Source organism: Sorex araneus, chromosome 1 (genome assembly GCF_027595985.1).
Source record: "Sorex araneus isolate mSorAra2 chromosome 1, mSorAra2.pri, whole genome shotgun sequence".
NCBI classification, from domain to species: Eukaryota; Metazoa; Chordata; class Mammalia; order Eulipotyphla; family Soricidae; genus Sorex; species Sorex araneus.
In genome coordinates, this window is record NC_073302.1 from 97,814,868 (window position 1) to 97,835,086 (window position 20,219).

At 36.4% G+C, this 20,219-nt stretch overlaps 1 protein-coding gene and 1 non-coding gene across 4 annotated transcripts in view; both read right to left on the reverse strand.

The window, feature by feature from the left end:
* Window positions 1-20,219, reverse strand: part of GRM5 (glutamate metabotropic receptor 5) — a 583,635-nt gene that overhangs the window by 358,624 nt on the left and 204,792 nt on the right. For all 3 annotated transcript variants that reach the window (XM_055123882.1, XM_055123880.1, XM_055123881.1), the window contains one exon: window positions 14,647-14,896. In XM_055123882.1, the coding sequence (XP_054979857.1) occupies window positions 14,647-14,896 (250 nt within the window). The remainder of the gene's footprint in view (window positions 1-14,646; window positions 14,897-20,219) is intronic.
* On the reverse strand, window positions 10,610-10,716 carry LOC129401257 (U6 spliceosomal RNA). Its single transcript, XR_008628188.1, has one exon. It is a non-coding gene; the product is annotated as a U6 spliceosomal RNA (small nuclear RNA).

The window sequence follows — 20,219 nt, forward strand, 5'->3', positions numbered from 1 at the left end:
CTTGTCAGGTTCTCTGAGAGGGAGAACTAGGCTATAAGCCTAGTTGTCTGGTTAATTCCGATAAAAATAATTAATGCCAAAGAATTTTCTGACAGACTGGATGTAGATATGAAATAAAGTTTATAAAAGACAATTGGACAACTCCAACATTTCCTCTCCCTATAACCTGCATTCCAATTACTAAAGAATTAAAATATTGGACAAAAAAAAAAGTGATGCCTGAGTGAAGAGCCAGGACTAAGCCCTAAGCACCACTAAGTGTGGCCCAAAAGACCAGAGGGGAAAAAATCTTGCTTCTCTGCTTCACTGTAGTAGAGCTATGCAGAAAAACACACATAGATGACAAACTGTAAAGTACTTAAATTTAGATGCACTATGCACATATTAAATGTTATTTAAAACACAGGCATGAACTCACACAAGAACACAAGAAACTTCTGAAAGTGATCTGAGTATTCATCTCCTTGGGCATGGTGATGGCATCACAGATGAAGTTCATGTTCGGATTTACTAAGATGAATGAATAACTTCGGTATACCAGTCATGCCTCAAAAACCTAATGCAGTACTTAAATAAATATTAGTCTTTATTTTTAATTGTAATTTTGTTGCTGTGATAAAATGTTGTGAATAGACCATACCCCTAATCAGAATGTTCACTTCCCCCCACTACTGGCTCTCTTCACTCTCCTTAAGTCTCATGACTGCAATCTCCCTGACATAACAAGCTCTGTTTTGTAAACCTGTTATCAGATTCTTTTTCTTTTGGCCATTTGTTATTCACACTTTCTTTATAATTAAATTATGAGAGTGAGCGTGCTGTGCCTGTCCTAAATATGGCTACCTTCACTAGGCTGATTCCTTCCAGCCCCATCATGCACTGGCAGTGGCATATCTCATCATTTCATATAGACTGGTAGCATTTTAGTGTATATGTATACCACCATTTCTATTCAGTCACCTGTTCTTGTACACTTGGACCATCTAAGCACTAACACAGTCGCATGGTTCTGAAATCCCTGAGTAATAATTCAACCTGCACAAGCAAAGACACAGGGCCCACCCAACTCTACTGTACTAGGAGAATATAGCAAACAGATCATACATAGTATACATTAGGAGCATATAGTGTAGACCATATAGGAGTAGATAGATAGGGAGATACTAGTTTATGCTATAGCTCTGCTGTGCTAGGAGGGTATGATTCTTCGCAATCCTGGGACCAGATGCAAGGTAGAGGCAGAGGGTAAAGGCACAGGGCACAGAGCTCAAGTAATCAGCAACAGGAACAAGAACTCTTTTTTTTTTTTTGCTTTTTGAGTCACACCCAGCAATGCACAGGGGTCACTCCTGGCTCATGCACTCAGGAATCACCCCTGGCGGTGCTCAGGGGACCATATGGGATGCTGGGATTCGAACCTGGGTCGGCCGCGTGCAAGGCAAACGCCCTACCCGCTGTGCTATCACTCCAGCCTCAGGAACGAGAACTCTTATAAAGGACACAGCTTTAACATTTGCCAGCTACCTGGCCCATGGTTCTTCAGAATCCTCAGACCCGAATGCTACTTGTTATTTACCTTAAACTCCTTATGGATGATTTAGTCATTGATCTATATTATATTTGCATAGCGTTAATTGTTTTGGGGCCAAACCAAACAGTACTTGGGGGTGATTCCCATTTCAATTCTCCGTGACTACTCTTTGTCATGTGTTTCCAGGGACAGAAGCCAGGCCTCTTGCAGGCAAATACTGTGATCCAGTACTTTGAGCTCTATCTCCAGAGTAGTTCTTTATTATATTATAAATTCTAAAAAATATTATTAAAGAAATGACTTAAGAAAGGTCTTTGAAAAGTGAGCAAACAAGAAATATGAACACAGACATGACACAAATACATACATAATTATGCATATTTCTAATTGTTCAGTACTTCAACTTGTGTTTGAAATTTTTATTTTAAAATTCCAAGAATTTATAGGGTTGCATTTATAGTCACTAGCCTAACGTTTAATGTCCATTCTCAGCCATCTGGATGTATTTTCACTGATGACTATCATGCACTTACTGAACAAGGAAGATTAAATGGCATAATGCACATGAAAACATTTGTAATCTTTAAAGCACTATAAAAATAAAATGTCTTAGTACTTTCATGGTTATAAAATTGCCTCAAAATCCACAGTAGCAAATAATTTTAACCTAAAAAAATCACCCTTGCTTATCTATTTATAAATTATAAATTTATGTAGCATTTTTATAAATAAAAATTTTCATATTTCTCACACTACATTTTCCCCCTCAATTCTTTTGCTACATAACATTCTGATATGCAAACTGAAAATGTAAAAATGGAATTGGAAAGCCAGAAATAATCTCTCGAGACTACCACATAAAATGTAGATATATTTTAGACATTTTTATTACTTTACTCATAATAAGAAGTAAGATTTACATTGAAACTAAAGATTTGATGTCTTTTTTTAAAAGTGAAATAAGTATTTTCAGGCAGAATAAGTCATTTAAACAATGATAGAAATTTTTTGTTTGAAATTAAACATTCTGAACAAAAAAACCTGAAAACTGCAGCAAATCCAATCTTCATGCAAATAACTAAATTAAGGAGCTCGTGTTTACCTCTCCTAGCCCCAGTGCTCGCGCCACAGACTGTCCACACAGGCAGTGTCCCGTTCTTATACTCTAGTCTCCGATAGACCTCAGCTTTCTAGGTGTCACATGGAACTTTATTTCTTGGCTGGTGAGATAAACCTAATTTATCCCATTATCTCTGATAACAGATGATTCCAAGGGACCTAATTAGAAAACCTGAAAAGTCTCTACCAGCAAAAAGATAAGGATTAAGAATTTCAAGCTAGTTTAAGCTGGTTTTATCATGTGATTATTAAGGTCCCTAGAAGAGGTATTTTTTTCCTAAGGACAGAGGATAGAATAAAAATGAATAAATAAATCAAAATAAAAATTTCATGTAGCCTTTTTTTTTGCATGTGATTGTCCAGTTGTGCCAGCACCATTTGTTGACCTGACACCGTGCACAAAAGTCAGATCAAAATGGATTAAAGACCTCAACATCAGACCACAAACCATAAGGTACATTGAAGACAAGGTCAGCAAAACCCTCCAGGATATTGAAGATAAAGGTATCTTCAAAGATGACACGGAACTAAGCAATCTAGTAAAAACAGAGATCAACAAATGGGACTACATTAAACTAAAAAGCTTCTGCACCGCAAAAGATACAGTGACCAGAATACAAAGACTATCCACAGAATGGGAAAGGATATTTACACAATACCCATCAGATAAGGGGTTGATATCAAGGGTATATAAAGCACTGGTTGAACTCTACAAGAAGAAAACATCCAACCCCATCAAAAAATGGGGCGAAGAAATGAACAGAAACTTTACCAAGGAAGAGATACGAATGGCCAAAAGGCACATGAAAAAGTGCTCTACATCACTAGTCATCAGAGAGATGCAGATCAAAACAACCATGAGATACCACCTCACACCACAGAGACTAGCACACATCCAAAAGAACAAAAGCAACCGCTGTTGGAGAGGATGTGGGGAGAAAGGGACCCTTCTACACTGCTGGTGGGAATGCCGGCTAGTTCAGCCCTTTTGGAAAACAGTATGGTAGATTCTCAAAAAACTAGAGGTTGAGCTCCCATTTGACCCAGCAATACCACTGCTGGGAATATATCCCAGAAAAGCCAAAAAGTATAGTCGAAGTGACATATGCACTTATATGTTCACCGCAGCACTGTTTACAATAGCCAGAATCTGGAAAAAACCTGAGTGCCCTAGAACAGATGACTGGTTGAGGAAACTCTGGTACATCTATACAATGGAATACTATGCAGCTGTTAGAAAAAATGAGGTCATGACGTTTGCATATAAGTGGATCAACATGGAAAGTATCATGCTAAGTGAAATGAGTCAGAAAGAGAGAGACAGACATAGAAAGATTGCACTCATCTGTGGAACATAGAACAATAGACTATAAGACTAAGGCCCAAGAATAGTAGAAGTAAGTACCAGGAGAATATTTCCATGGCTTGGAGGCTGGTCTCTCATTCTGGGTAACTCAGGGAAGGGACCACCAAGTAAAATGTTGTTGGAGGACATGTGGGGGAAGGGTGAGGCGGGTGGAATACAGACTAGTGACTGAACACAATGGCCACTCAACACCTCTATTGCAAACCACAACACCTAATCAGAGAGAGAGAACAAAAGGGAATTCCCTGCCACAGTGGCAGGGTGGGGTGGGGGGAGTCGGGTCTGGGGAGGGGGGGAGGGATGTTGGGTTTACGGGTGGTGGAGAATGGGCACTGGTGAAGGGATGGGTTATCGAACTTTGTATGGGGGAAGCATGAGCACAAAGATGTATGGATCTGCAACTGTACCCTCACGATGACTCTCTAATTAAAAATAAACTAATAAAAAAAATTCATGTAGCCTTTAACACAGACTGGAAAAATGGTAAACCTAAGAAATAAGAAATAATGTAGCAATGGCCAAAAGGCACAAACACAAAAAAAATCCTCTACATCTCTAATCATCAGGGAGATGCAAACCAAAACAACAATGAGATATCATCTCACATGACAGAGACTGACACACATTCAAAAGAACAAAAGCAACCAGTGCTGGTGTGGATGTGGGAAAAAAAAGAACACTCTTTCACTGTTGTTGGGAATGCCGACTGGTCCAGCCTTTTTGGATAACAATATGGACATTTCTCAGAAAACTAGAAATTGAGTTTCCATATGACTCCACTTCTGGGAATATATCTTGAGGGTACAAAAAAATCACAGTAGAAATGACATCTGCACCAGCATGTTCATTGCAGCACTGTTCACAGTAGCCAGAATCTGGAAACAACTCAAGTGCCCTAGAACCGATGACTGGTTAAAGAAACCCTGGTAAATCTACACAATGGAATACTATGCAGCTGTTAGGAGAAACGAAGTCATGAAATTTGCTTATAAGTAGATGGACATGGAGAGTATCATGCTAAGTGAAATGAGTCAGAAGGAGAGGGACAGACATAGAAGGACTTCACTCATTTGTGGAGTATAGAATAACATAACATGAGGCTGACACACAAGAACATTCCAAGCAGAGGCAGAAGAAGGCACATGGAATAGAGAAGGGATCACTAAGAAAATGTTGGCTGGAGGAATCATTCGGGATGGGAGATGTGCGCTGAAAGTAGTTAATGGACCAAACATGATGACCTCTCAGTGTCTGTGTTGCAAGCCATCATCACCCTGTTGGTTGTCGAATTTCTTGAGCGGTCTCAGCAATGTCTCCATTCATCCTAGCCCTGATATTTTAGAAGCCTCTCTTTACTCATCCTTCCCAACGATGCCACATTGAGGCTCAGGGGAATGAGGGTCAGGGGAATGAGACCCATCATTGTTACTGGTTTTGGCATATGAATACACCATGGGGAGTTTGCGAGGCTCTTCCATGTGGGCAGGGAACTCTTGGTAGCTTGCCAGGTTCTCCCAGAAGGAGAAGTAGGCTATAAAATGTCGTGTGGCCGCAAAGCCATAATGCCCCAAAGCAGAGAGAGAGTATGGGGAATATTGTCTGCCATGGAGGCAGGGGAGGGTGGAAAAGGGGGGGTATACCGGGGATATTGGTGGTGGGGAATGTGCACTGGTGGAGGGATGGGTGTTCGATCATTGTGTGATTATAACCCAAACATGAAAGCTATCTCACGGTGATCCAAAAAATTTTAAAAAATGATCCCTGGTGCTTACTCAGGAGGGAAGTGGGCCTCGTCCCTCACAGCCCCACCCACAACCCCACTGCTGCCGCCATGCCAATGACCTGTGGTCTAACTCCAAAGCTCAGCAAGCATCTCTGCAGACACATCCTACGGCTACAGATTTACATACTCAGGCCGGCTCTATAGATCCTGACGTTTCTGGATATGTGGCCACATGATGCCTTTAAATTCCACAGCTCTAACATTCCAGTGGGAGAACAGTAAATTGACGCAGAAGCCAACGAAACTTAGCAAAGACAACAATCACACTAATCCATGCAACATGATCTGGAGAACAGATTTCATCCAACAAAATAGAACCCAAATCCTGTGACTCTATTCTTACAGCACTCGATGGGAGCTAAGAAACTCCAAGGCATTAAGAAAGGTTGGAGACACTAGTCATTGTCACCTGGATGATATCTTACACCTTCTCATAGCAGTTCAGGTGATATCCTATTTGGTTCTCACTTTCTCTTACATGTATACAAATATCAGGGAAAATCCAGACTGCTCCACATATCCTTAGCAGAGAGCTGTGCTAGCAAGGGATGGAGAGAAATATTGATATTGCTTACTCTCAGGCAATTCACAGACATTGTTCCTCAAAACTCATAAGCACATTTCATGAACAGAAAATACCATGCACGCCTCCCAGCATACATCGAGTTAGAAAGCAGGTCTTGCCCCCGAGCCCTTTTCCCATCTTCCCAAACCTGTCCTGGTAATGATTGCGTATTAAATCAATTTTTAAGCTTATAGAATTTAAATGTTCCAAGATTGTAGTTTTTATTCTAAAATTTCATTAGATTAAAAAAAAGTTAATTTTATTGAAGTTACATTATCTATAAGAGCACACATTTACTGTAAGAATGGAACATTACTACATCACCCCAGTGCTGATGTCCATCCACCTCATTCCCCTAGACCTTTGGAGCCCACTTACCACCACCTTCACAACATGGTCATGCAAATTTTGCAGTTAAAGTCTATAAATTTGTTTTCTGTGAAAATTGTCTATGTTCTTCCTTTGTTTTTATATACTACATGCAAGTGAGGTCATCCATTAGTTGGTATTTATCCTTCTAATTTATTTCATTTAGCATGGTCCCTTCCAACTCTTGCCATGTTGTATGAAAAGCATGATTCTACAATTTTTAGAACTGAGAAGTATTGCATTGTGTACACATGCCATATTGAATTGTGTATGTATACCACATTGTGTATATGTAAACATTATGTATAGATACCACATCTGTATCCACTTCTCTGATCTGTCATTGGGTAGCAAGGTTGTTACCAGGATTTAGCTAACTAGAGACTCAGATTTCAAATCATTGATCTTTTGTTCTACTGTTCCAGAGGTGAACACAAAGCAGCGGGATTTCTGGATAAAGATAGTACTTTTGTACTTTTAAAAATATTTTTAGAATTCTTTTCAATGCTTGATAAAACTCAGAGGCTCACAGCAGCCAAGCAAGTGCTTTACCTCTGAATTACACCTCTAGGGCTCCTCACTGTTTTTTATAGAGGCTAAATCCATAGCTTATATTTAGACAAACAGTAAATGAGTACCTTTTTCTCTCTACATTCTATAAGCACTTGATCTTTATAATATAGGACTGTCTCATTGGTGTAAGATGAAATATCATTATTCTTCTGATTTTCATTTCCCTGGTAAATGCTGATGTGCATTTTTATATGGCTTTTGAATATCCATATGAGTTCTTTGGAAAAGTATCTGTATGCTTAGCTCTTCTCTATTTTTGATGAGGTGTTTATATTTCCATTGCTAGAAAAACATGTGAGTGCTTTATATATTTTGATATGTGTCAGATATATGTTGTCAGAAATAAATATTTCTCCTATTCAGCAGGATGTTTTTCAGTGATCATTTTTTTCAATGTTCAGAAGCATTTTAGTTTGGTATAATTCAACTAGTTGATTTTTAAGTAGATCTTAATTCTTCAATTAAAAAAAATACTCTCCTGAAAAAAGTCTGGAAGGGTAGGTTCTTAAATTGGGTATAAGACAAACCTTGTAGCCAATCAGTTTCTCAGTTCAATGCTAGGCCTGAGGATACAGTGCGCTCAGGTGCTGGTCAACAAAAGACACACAACAAAGCTCAGGAGGCCCCGGCGCCCAGTGCCTGTATTATTTCTCATCTCTACTCTCCTGACTTTTAGAGAAATTTTTTCATAAAGAAAATAAATCCTTAGACTATAAGAAACACTAAATTAATTACGTGCAAAAATAACAAAGTTTTAATTGATGATTCAAAATAAAAACTGTTTCAGGCAGTGTGTGTGTGTTGAAGAAACATGGCAATAATACAATAATGTCATTCATTATTACAGGAGCAGGAAGGAGAATAACAGGGTTGGGTAAGAAGAGAAATTAAGTTAAAAGAAAGACGTTGAGAAATTGGGAATAGATCTTAATGCCCCTTGTGTTAATAGTACACATTGACACTGATAACAGTTTAAAGGCTCAATATATTTCAGATGCAATTGGAAAATATTCTTCATTTTCCTATAAAATGTAGGTTATATACATACTGTAATTGTCCAAACTTTAACCATAAGTCTAAACTACATAATAAGATGCCACCAGTGTTTCTGGTACAACAGCAATTCATTTTCATTCCTTCTGGGAAATCAAAATGATGCAGTCATTTGAGAATACAGTTTGGCAGCTTCTTGCAGAAACTGAAGTTTCTCTTTCCACGAATTCTAGCAATTATGTTTTTGGGCTGGAGCGGTAGTGCAGCGTTAGGGCGTTCGCCTTTCATGCAGCTGACCCGAGTTCGATTCCTCCGCCCCTCTCGGAGAGCCCGACAACTACTGAGAGTATCGCGCCTGCACGGCAGAGCCTGTGATGTATTGTATATGCCAAATACAGTAATAATAAGTCTTACAATGAGAGACATTACTGGTGCCCGCTCGAACAAATCGATGAGCAATGGGATGACAGTGACAGTGACAGGTATGTACTCAAATAAATTGAAAGGTTATATCTACCTATAAAAAGTTATGTATAACCATTTGTAACAGGTTTAGTCATCATTTACAAAAATTACCATGATACAAGATGTTCCTGGGTAGCTAAATAAATTTTTAAAAAACCTGTGGAACATCTTACTAATAGAATATTATTCACCCTACCAAAGCAATGATATATTGCATTACAAAAGACCTGAAAAATCTTAAGTACATATTGATAAATAAAAAACAAAATCTGAAAATATATGCATATATATTAAATATAGGTTCCGCTAGAGCTGTCTAACTTCAACATTCTGATAAAGACAAAATAGTGGAAATCTTTAAAATATGATTGGTTGTCACAGGTTAGTGGAGAAAGTGGGGTGATAGGCAGATCATAGAGGACTTTTATTTTGCTTTTTTTTGGGGGGGCCATGTAGGATGCTGGGAATAGAACCCAAGTCAGCTGCATGCAAGGCAAATGCCCTACCCACTGCCAGAGAGGATTTTTTAAAAGTGAAAATGTACTATGCTTATGATAGCTTCATAGAATTATAAATTTGTTCAAAAGCGCAGAATGGACTTCTTCAAGAGTTTGGGAACCAAATGTAAACTGTGTCATTTGGATAAAAATGATGTATCAATGTTAATGCACCTGTTGTAGCAAATGAACTACTGTCACGGGGGATATTGGTATGGGGTAAGCTATGCATTTGTGGAAATACAAGAAACATGGTAAATCTTTACTCTTCTTTCTAATTTTTCTCTGAAATAATATTTTCTAAAATAGTCTATTAAGATAAGTAAATAGAAAAAAGGATCCATAATTTCAAATTGATAACTTTTATGGATAATCATAATGTCATATTGTATGTCATAGATTTTAGATGAAAATAAATCTTTAAAGTACTTTTAACAAATAAACAATTGGTAACCAACATTCACCGTCTTTCTTGGAACCTATAATTCAATGGAAGTGTGCTAAACCAACCTGTCCCCACAACCAAAAAAAAAAAAATTCAATCCTGCTACCTGGAATATCATTCTGGGCTACTGAAAAAAGTTTGATTTCTCTCTGAAACCAATAAAATATTTTAAGTCTCCCTTTGAAGTAGAGAAGACATGTCAAACATATTTTTCTCATCACTTTATTAGCCCAGCGGGTAGGGCATTTGCCTTGCACACGAACAGCCTGGGCTCAATTACTCTATCCCTCTTGGAGAGCCCGGCAAGCTACCGAGAGTATCCCGCCTTCACAGCAGAGACTGGCAGGCTCCCCATGGCGTATTGGATATGCCAAAAACAGTAACAAGTCTCACAATGGAGACGTTCCTGGCGCCAGTTCCTGGAGCAAATCTATGAGCAACGGGATGACAGTGACAGTGATCCCATTGCAACTGGTTGATTTGTCCTGGTTTAGACTAATGTACCTCTCCTCACTTCTTCACAGCTGCTGCTTTTACTCACCGGTAACCGTTCTCTTTCAGAGGCTGCCTCTAGTCAGATGCAGCTGCATCTAAATAACCGACTACCCTGAGGCACACAGGCAAAAAACTTAAAACTTAAGTGTTAAGACCCAAACTTAAAAAACAGCTAAACACTGTAATGATTCAAGGCAAAGTGGGACGTGCATTGAGTGAGTTTATCTGCTTTGAGAATTATTCACAAAACACAGTCTCAGCATTTTACCTGCTACATTTAATTTTCTTTTTTTATCTCACGTGATTCGATTTATTTATTTATTTGTTTGTTTATTTTAATTAATTTATTTATTTTTTAATTTTTTAATTAATGAATCACCGTGGGGGTACAGACACAGGCTTACATATAAAAATATGGAACGCTTCACAAATTTGTGTGTCATCCTTGCGCAGGGCCCATGCTAATCTTCTCTGTATCGTTCCAATTTTAGTATATGTGCTGCCAAAGTGAGCACTACATTTAATTTTCAAACTACCATACTAAACATCAGAAAGGGAAGGGTGGGCATAGGCTCAGTGGCACTGAGGGCGTTGCTCGCAAGCAGAAGACCTCAGGTTCCAGCAGCAGTGCAGGACAATGCACGAAGCTCTGGTGCTCTGGTCTGGAATCCAGTGAAAGATTACAGCGTCCTCAGCACCCAGCCTGGTGCGGGCGGGGCCAGAGAGCGTGGCAACGGAAGAATGCTCACCCTACCGATACCCGCACCAAAATTCATTCAGTCCCGCTTACGGGATTGTCGCTCTAGGGCGCACTGTAGCAGGAATGTGAGAACACCAATGTAAAGACTGCAACCCCTGACACATAAATATAGAAACACCACAACTGAAAGGTAGGAGCTCCCGGTGAGCACAGCAGCTGAGAGCAGCAGCATCAAAACTCCCGTTTATCATAACTGCAACAAACAACACAATAACAAAAGAAAAGGGTAAAACAAAGTTATTAACAAAACTAATCAAACTATCATAGAAAAATAACGTGTCTTTGTGATACTGGGACTAATAGGGCAGCAGACGGGTTTGATCCTGTCTGGTTGTTGACCATCTGTTAGTTTTAATTTTTTCTCCTACAAAATGTGTCTAGTATTATCAAACGCGAAGGCATTTCAAACTTAGCACATACCGTAGGGCTGTTTTCTAAGCCATATAGGAACATAAATTAGTATGAAATCTCTTTTCTAGATTCCCCTTATATATCTTCACTTCTACTAGTTCTCTCCCTTTTTCAAATGAAAGGAATTCAATGAAAATAACTAATCATTGAAAAACATCTAAAAAAAACGTTTAGACGTTACAATGAATATGAATCTGAAAGGCCCAGTAGAAGACAATCTCCCAGTTGAAGACAATTTGTTTTCTGATGGTTTCAGTGTAGAATAAACACTGGGATGATATGAAAGTATAAAGATTGTTCCAATTCCAGGAATTAGAAACAATCATAGAACAATAATTTGTAACATTTTTGAAAAAAAATGTTAGAGTAAGTTCTTTTCCTGCATTCTATAAATAGTATTCAAGTGATACCCTACTACTGTATACTACTTATAATTTACCAATAGTTTTTCAAATTAAAATATAACTATCATCTACTGAAAGACAGGGACTCTAAATTCAAATACAGGTTTTTGTTAATGACAACCGATGTAAAGCAACCATTAAACAGAGATCCTATATGGGCTTGGAGAGATAGCTCAATGGAAGGAGTACACAGTGCTCTGAGTTCCGCCAGGAATGATCTCTGAGCACAGAACTGGGAGCAGTCACAGAGCATTCTTGAGTGTGGCCAAAACCAAGTAACAAATACATAGACAACTTGCTTCAAATTAATTATCATTTACAAATTCATATTCTGGAGTATTGCTAATCATACATTTCAAATTATATTTACCAAGTCATAAAGTACTATCCATCTTAGAAAAATAAGCTTCTCTAGAAATATTTTGTTCAGAAAATTGATATTAGTTCTAATCCTGTCATCAGGGGAAAAGAGTTTAGCAATAATTTCAAAACCTGGGTATATGTGTGTATACATATATATGAATATATATGCATGTATGTGTATATATATGTAAATGTATGTATATGAATATGATTGGGGTCATGTACGGAAATACCCATGGCTTGCTTCTTGCTCTAAGCTCAGAGATCTCTCTATCCTGATGGGGTGCGGGACATATGGGGTGCAGAAGAAGGAATCCAGTTTAGCTGAATAAAAGGCAAGCACCCTAACTGCTGTACTATCACTCTGTCCCAAAGGTAGGATATTTTTACTGGCAAAACAGATTACCTAGAAATCAAATGAAAAAACCAGGTCTAGATATCTTTAATGTTAACTTTCTACTGATGTGGGGCACAGATGGGAAGATTCACTTTTAGATGAAAATATCTAAGTAACACAGTAAGCTTATTATGGGAAATAGTTCAGTTAAATGACATATTAAATGTAGTTGTACCAAGGAAGGTGGAGTGCTTTATAAGGAACTGTAGCTTTTAAATATGAGAGCTCTATGAAATTGTGAATTATGGGAATTATGGGATAAATTTAGTAGGAGTTTGTAAGAGATAATATTTATATATAAAACATGACTGAAATTTGAATGATCTAAATTTCTATCTTGTAAACTTTTTTCTTTGTTTATGCCTTTTTGTTTGGGCACACTGCTCAGGGCTCTGTGTGGACCTCACTGCCCTCAGAACTCAGGGACCACATAGTGTAGGCGATCAAACTGGGTTCCCTGCATGTCAAAAATAGACTCAGTCCTTTGAGCTATCTCTACCGTTCAAGAAAGTTTTTTTTATAAACTCATGATGTATAACAAATAACAAATTTACTAATATATTGTCCCTCTCGGGGAGCCCAGCAAGCTACCGAGAGTATCCCTCCCGCATGGCAGAGCCTGGCAAGCTACCTGTGGCATGTTCAATATGCCAAAAACAGTAACAAGAAGTCTCACAATGGAGACATTACTGGTGCCCACTCGAGCAAATCGATGTACTAACATATTGCAACATCTCCATTTTGTATTCTATACAAGTGAGGGAAGAACAAATGTGTAATAATCTTGCTAATTCGGTTCTTGTGTGAACTTGAACCCTGTGATCCAAATACAGTGGTATGTTTCTTCATTTGAAAAATGAAAGTGAATGGGTGTTCTAAATTCTCTGGTATAACCACTAAATTTTATTTTTTGACCAATCTTCTAGAACTCTATTGTACTGAAAAGAAATGAGGAATATTTTAAACTTGCCAGGAAATAGTTATGCTAAGTTTCTAAAATTACACACATAATTTAAATTGTACTTTCATTATATATATAGAGATACATATACCAATAAATAAAAAAAACTTTGTCCAGATCAATATTCAAAACTTACTGAACACAGAATTATTTCAACGAAATGGAGATAATAATTATACTAAACACTTAGGAATGGTTTTAGATAAAATTTCTTATATTGATTAAAAGGGAATCTCAATGTCACTTTATGAAGAGTACTTTATACTAAAATTGTACAATCTATTTATCTATTACCATCAGATCAAACAGAAAAATTAGATAAATTAAGCTGTCATAAATTGTGCCAAGTATTAGTTAAACTTGATCACAGAAAGTCAGTTAAGTATTTAGAATGTAATTGAAACATGATTGCTTTAAGAACTATCAAAAGTGAGTTGAATTTCTACTTTTAAATGACGAATGGTTCTAAAGATATTGTCATTTCTCAAAATTGTCTGCTTATTTAGAAAATATCTGTGATAACAATAATGTTTAAACATAAGAAATGGTAAAGCTCATTTATTTCAATCAAATAGAGTGCTTTCATATGATTAATATTTAATTTTATGTGATAATCCGATTCAACCAAGGGATAACTAAACATTTCTTTGATCAGAAATTATTCTGAGTATCTCTATGTGTTTCTGGATAAAATTAGTGTTTATATACATAGACAGAGGCATGCAGAATATTTTTCTACTTTGTGTGGTCTTACTTCTAACAACTGAAGACTAAACAGAGCAAAATGTTAAGAATTCCTGAGTTATTGCTTGAGTTTGAACATTATTATTTCTAGTCTGTAGGTTTAAATTTCTTAATTCTCAAGCTTGCCAATTCTCACCCTCGTGTTTGTTTTCATTTGTTTCCTTTACATATATTGACACTAATGTTTTCATACTCCTGCACAGCCATGATTAAAATTTACAGATTCTATTAGCATAAAATGAGTTGTATGGTGTCAAAAAATAGAGCCATTTTCAAAGCTTATTTCACAAATATCAGCACGTTATAAACAAGTCTACTTCCTAAGGGAATTTATAAGGATTTAAGGATCCATTTTAGACACTCAGAGTTTTATTGCCTTTATATGAATTTCTCATCATAACTCACCTGCCGAGAAGCAGAAATTCTCCTGCTAACCCCAGACGCCGCATGGCCATGAGCAGACCCCGGACAGTCATGCCCTCGCAGAAGCAGGCCACCACGCGGGCTTTGGGGAGGTGACTCCTGAGCTTCTTGAGCAGCTTGTCGAAGCTCTGCTCCCCAGCGTTGCTGTAGATCTTGTAAGAGTGGGCAATGCAAATCCCTTCCTTGGCCGACATGTCTTTGAAAGCTTCCATGCCACTTTCTCCATAGTTGCCTGGATGAAAACATGGAAAAGCAAAGGTATAAAGTGAGAGTGTTGGATTCAAAGATATAATTAGAATGGAGAAATATTCAGAGCATATATTTTACTAGGTGATTCGTAATTTATCAGATGAGAAAGATGTATTTGTTTAATACGGAGTACCATTACAATCAAGCGAGATACGGAACATATAAGGATACAGTAGCCTGATTCAAATATACCTAAGAATTTGAATTTTGTTCAGTGGAATATATCTAAAATAAATAAGGGAGTACAGAACATTTGATTGCATAGGCTTCATTATAAGACCTTCACAAAAATAACATAAATGACTAGGCTTGCTTAGCATTTTAATTTGGGAGAAGTCTATTTATGTATTTTTTAGTTTACCAGTTATGGGGAGAAAGGATTATCTTTCATATCTAATAAAATTAAAGTTCACATTTAGCAAGTAGCTGGAAAAGTCAAAATCTATTCATTTACACATATATCTGAACAAAGAATAGTTTTGGCCTTGTGGACATTTTACTATAGCACATGTACTAAGCAACAGAAGAGTACCTCAGATTTTTGGGGTGATTTTATGTTTAGTTATATGTTTATGAAGAAACTGTAAAGAGCAAAATAGACCAACAGAACTTAAGTCCAAGCCCAAAATTTGCAGCTTCATTGTATGTTTCCTTTTATACCTGAAAGAAACCTCTAATGGCAGATGGGTGATGTAGATATTTTGCAATTAAAGTTTAAAGGGCTTTCTTTGAAAAGTGTGCCAACACCTAAATTATTAGTTTTATACAAATTGAAGTAATTTATTATTTTGTGATTTAGTTTTAGCCAACTCTATTTTTCAACCAACTGTCTGGCTCTTAACAATTTAATGGTGAGGTATTTCTATAAATAATTTGAAATCATGTATATAATAGTTGTGATGAAAATAGTAATGAAAATTCTTATTATGTAACAAACAAGAAAAGAGCATTTGGAAATTCAAAATCTTTTGTACCTTTCCTAATTACTATCTCATTATTATTTTTTGTTTATTCAGAAGCTATGTGGAAGCAACTTGTGTAAGGACAGGACTTTTGCTATTAGAGAGATTTGACTTAAAACATAGCTTGAATAATATCTCTAAGTCTCAGTTTTCTCAATTAAAAACCAGAGGTTATAGTAGTATGTGGTATTTTTGTATATTGTATTTGACATGTGTAAAAATTCTGACAGGTAGTTCTGCGGAGGGGCAGTATCATAACCAATAAGGTTTAAATGAGGTTCAGTTACTGCTAATCAAAAAAAAAATCTGATTGGCAACCTTAACCCAAATAATTATAAGTATTGAAGCTAAAACATGCTCTAGGTAAGGTTTATTTGCTTTCTCCGAGGGAATCTGTAACAAATCATGAAGTCAATGGCATTAGTAGTGAGGATTAGACTAAAGAATATCATCACTATGGCAGAAGTTATATAATTTTCTAGAGCAACTTTCAAGCATTACTCATTTAAATTGATGTTAAAATTAAAAATATCTGACATACAATTCTCCAAAGCAATAGATATGATTTAATTTTATAATCGTGTACTGAGGATTAGACGTGGCATTGCTATTTTATACATTTCAATAAGACCGAGAAGCTGAAAATATTCAAATTTTAGCAATTCATATATAAGAACCTATTTCTGGAATCATAAACATAAAAATACTGTGAAACTGTACATGAAAATTCCATATGGTCCTGGAAGAAAACAAAAGAGCTTTCAAGTAGAATGAAAGAAAAACATAGGAAGAAAAGATTGGTTTTTCTAAAGAAAAACAGAAGAAGAAAGGATTGTTTTTTCTAAAAGGGAAACAAAAAATGATTATGGAAGGAAGACATGGTTGAAAACTAACATGTGTCTAATTCTAAGCAGCAGCAGAAGTAAGAATTCCCTTGAGGTAATAGAATGTTATTAGGAATCATTAGAAGAAAATGTAATAGTAGTTAACCTGGTTCTGGACTCAATACTTTTAGTTGAATTTAAGTAAAAATTAATTTTTACTTTAACTATTTACCTACATAAAAATTAAAAACTTATTATGTAAAAGGGCATGTTTCTTACATTTATAATGAAAATTAAAGAGATATGATTGCTTGAAAGAGGAACAAGGAGAGCTTTCAGAAAGGGAAAAGCATCAACCTTTCATACTTCAGAAGCCAACACGTACATATTTTGGCTAGAAAATGAGCAAGATTACAAGTTAGATAATAATAAAGTCACATCTAAAGTAATGAAGTAAATAAGTTAATAAAGTCTTTGTTGTACATAAATTTAAGAAAAACCCAAAACATACATGCCACTCTAGAGATATACAGGCAAACACAAGATACATTTTTAAGTTTAAATTTCTCTGTATTTATTTTGAAACTTAAGGTAATATGTTAAATGGAAACTTTTAACCATAAAAGTTGGTGGAATTGGAGATAAGATATGTAAATTTTAATGAAATACCGAATGAGTAACACTAAAGTTTTAGCTGATATTGAAAATAAACTTTTCCTATAACTCACTTGAATGGAAAATAAAAATGTTAATTTTAAATTTTTATAAGATTTAAATATACTTGATTGTTTTATGCCCATATCTTCTTACATTATCCCTAACTGCAAAAGAGAGAGAGAGAGAGAGAGAGAGAGAGAGAGAGAGAATTTGGTGGTGCTAATTTTAAAGACTATAGACCAAAATTAATCAGAATCAATTTGTTCTTCAAAGTTATTTTTACTTAGGTAGTTACAAACATGTTAAGGCTTATGGTATGGATTTGCAAAATTATTGTATATTACCATGAGGAACACTACTCAGAGCACTACCACTGTGTCTGGGTCACCTCCTGTCTTCTTTGCCACTCTTTGTTAGTAAGCTTTGTGATCCAAGGCCAACAGGCTGTCATGTCAGTACTACCTATCCTCTCGTTTTGTCTATCTATGTTCCACAGAAGAGGAGCTCAATCTAGCAGTTGTCTTCTCACTCTGACTTAAGATTGATATCCCGCAGCTCCATCCACAGTAAAGTGAACTGCATGCTTTTATCTTTCCTTGTGGTCACCTAGCACTCCATTGCATATTTAAACACAAATATAATAATCCATCTGTAATTTCCATAACTGGCTAATACGCCAAGTGCTGTAATGAATACAAGTGTGCATATTTTTTAATTAATACTTTTGTATTTAGGAAATACTTGACGAGAAGTTGAATTGCCGGGTTGCATGGAACTTCTATTTTTGTACTTTTGAAAAACTTTATACAGCTCTCTATAGAGACTCAATTAAAAATGATCATTTTTATTACTGTAACCTTAAGGTTTACAGTCAAAAGGTTTACTGATCACCTATTAACAGTGAGCAAATGTTCCTTTTGAACCACATTACCATGAAACTTGTTGTTTCAGTTTTGATGTATGGTATGAGGTGTTACTGCCTTGTCCCTTTGATGGCCATTTCGTTAATAGTAAATGGAAATGCGCACTGTTTGTTTGCTTGTTTGGGGCCATACCCAAAGGTTCTCATGGTTCTGTGCTCATGGATTGTCCTGGTGCTGCTTGGCGATACACGGGTGCTGGGGATTGAATTTTGGCTGACAACTTGCTACAGGAATGCTCTTTCTACTCTACTGTTGCTCCCAGCAGGAGAGCTCTTTTGTGTATATGTCTACAACCATCCCTGTGTCTTCCTTGGGGAAACTATTTGTTCATATTTGCCCCACAATTTTTTATAGCTCAATATGCTTTTGAAGTTGAGATCTATGAGTGTTTTACTTGGCTTGAATATTAAACCTTTAACTGGTATGTTGTGAAAACAGTTTCTCCCTCTTAGAAGGTCGCATTTTCATTTTAATTCAAGATTTTTTTTGTCATGCAAAATCTTTTTCATTTGATTTAGTCCCATTGTTTATTTTTATTTATATTGTCCTTGAATCTGTAGTCAAATAATTGAAAGTGCTCTGAGCTCTATTTCCAAGGTCCTGCCTCTGTTTCCTCAATATCCTTTATAGATTTTGGTTTAATGAGGATTTTAATCCGTCTATGCTGACATCTCTGAATGGAGTGATAAAGGTTCTAGTTTCTTTTCTTTATATATGGCTGTTCAGTTCCACAACAGCATTTGTTAAAGGGGTTTTCCACTCTTGCTCTACGTATCCAGCTTCTTTGTTATCCATCAGCTATCATAAATCTGAAGATTTTATGGAGATTTCTTTTCCGACTTTCATTGAATCTATCTTTATTCAAGTATCACATATTCTTATTACCATTGCTTTGTGATAAGGCTTACAGTCAAAAAGAGCAATACTTTGCACATTTTTTCTGAGAATTTCTCTGGTTATTTGGTTTGTTTGTTTGATTGGTTGGTTGGGTTTTTGTTTGTTTGTTTTTTGAGTCACACCTGGAGATGCACAGGGGTTACTCCTGGCTTTGCACTCAGGAATTACCCCTGGCAGTACTAATGGGACCATATGGGATGCTGGGAATTGAACCCGGGTTGGCCACGTGCAAGGCAAATGCCCTACCCGCTGTGCTATTGCTCCAGCCCCTCTCTGGCTATTTGGAAACCTTATAATTCTATACAAATTTTGATAGTTTGTTCTAAGTTCTTGAATAAAAGAGTAAGTTTTACTGAGGATTGCATGAATCTTAAGAAGCTGATGGACATTTTGATGATTTCTTCCAATTTATGAACTTAAAATAATTTTTCATTTCCTGAGGTTCTAATTTATTTCTTTCAATAGTGACGCGGTTTACAATGTGTAAGTCTCTCACATCCTCTGTTAAGTTGGTGCCTACACATTTAACTGTTTGGACAGATTTTTTTTTCATTTATTCATTCATTTATTTGCAGATTTATTAGGATCCAGATTTATTAGATCTGGGCTTTCACCTAGATACTGGAAATCATCATCATCATCACCATCATCATCATCATCATCATCATCATCCCATTGGTCGTCTATTTTCTCAAGCGGTCTCAGTACAGGACAGATTTTTAATGGGGTTTTCCTTATTATTTATTTCTCTCTTAGTTGAGAAATGCCAGACATTTGAGTGTTGATTTTGTGGTGGTACACTGCCATAATGTTTTATTGTTACTAATAATATTTTATGAGGTCTTTAGAGTTTTTAATGTTCATTATTACATAATCTTCAAATGGTGATAATTTCCTTTTGACTATGGATCCATTTGGTTTCTTTTTCTTACTTAACTGTTGTGACAAGAATTTCAAAATCGTATTGAATAAAAGTGGAGAAAATGAACATCCTTGTCTTTTTCCTGATCTCAGGAAGGAGGCTCCCGGTTTTCATTGCTAAG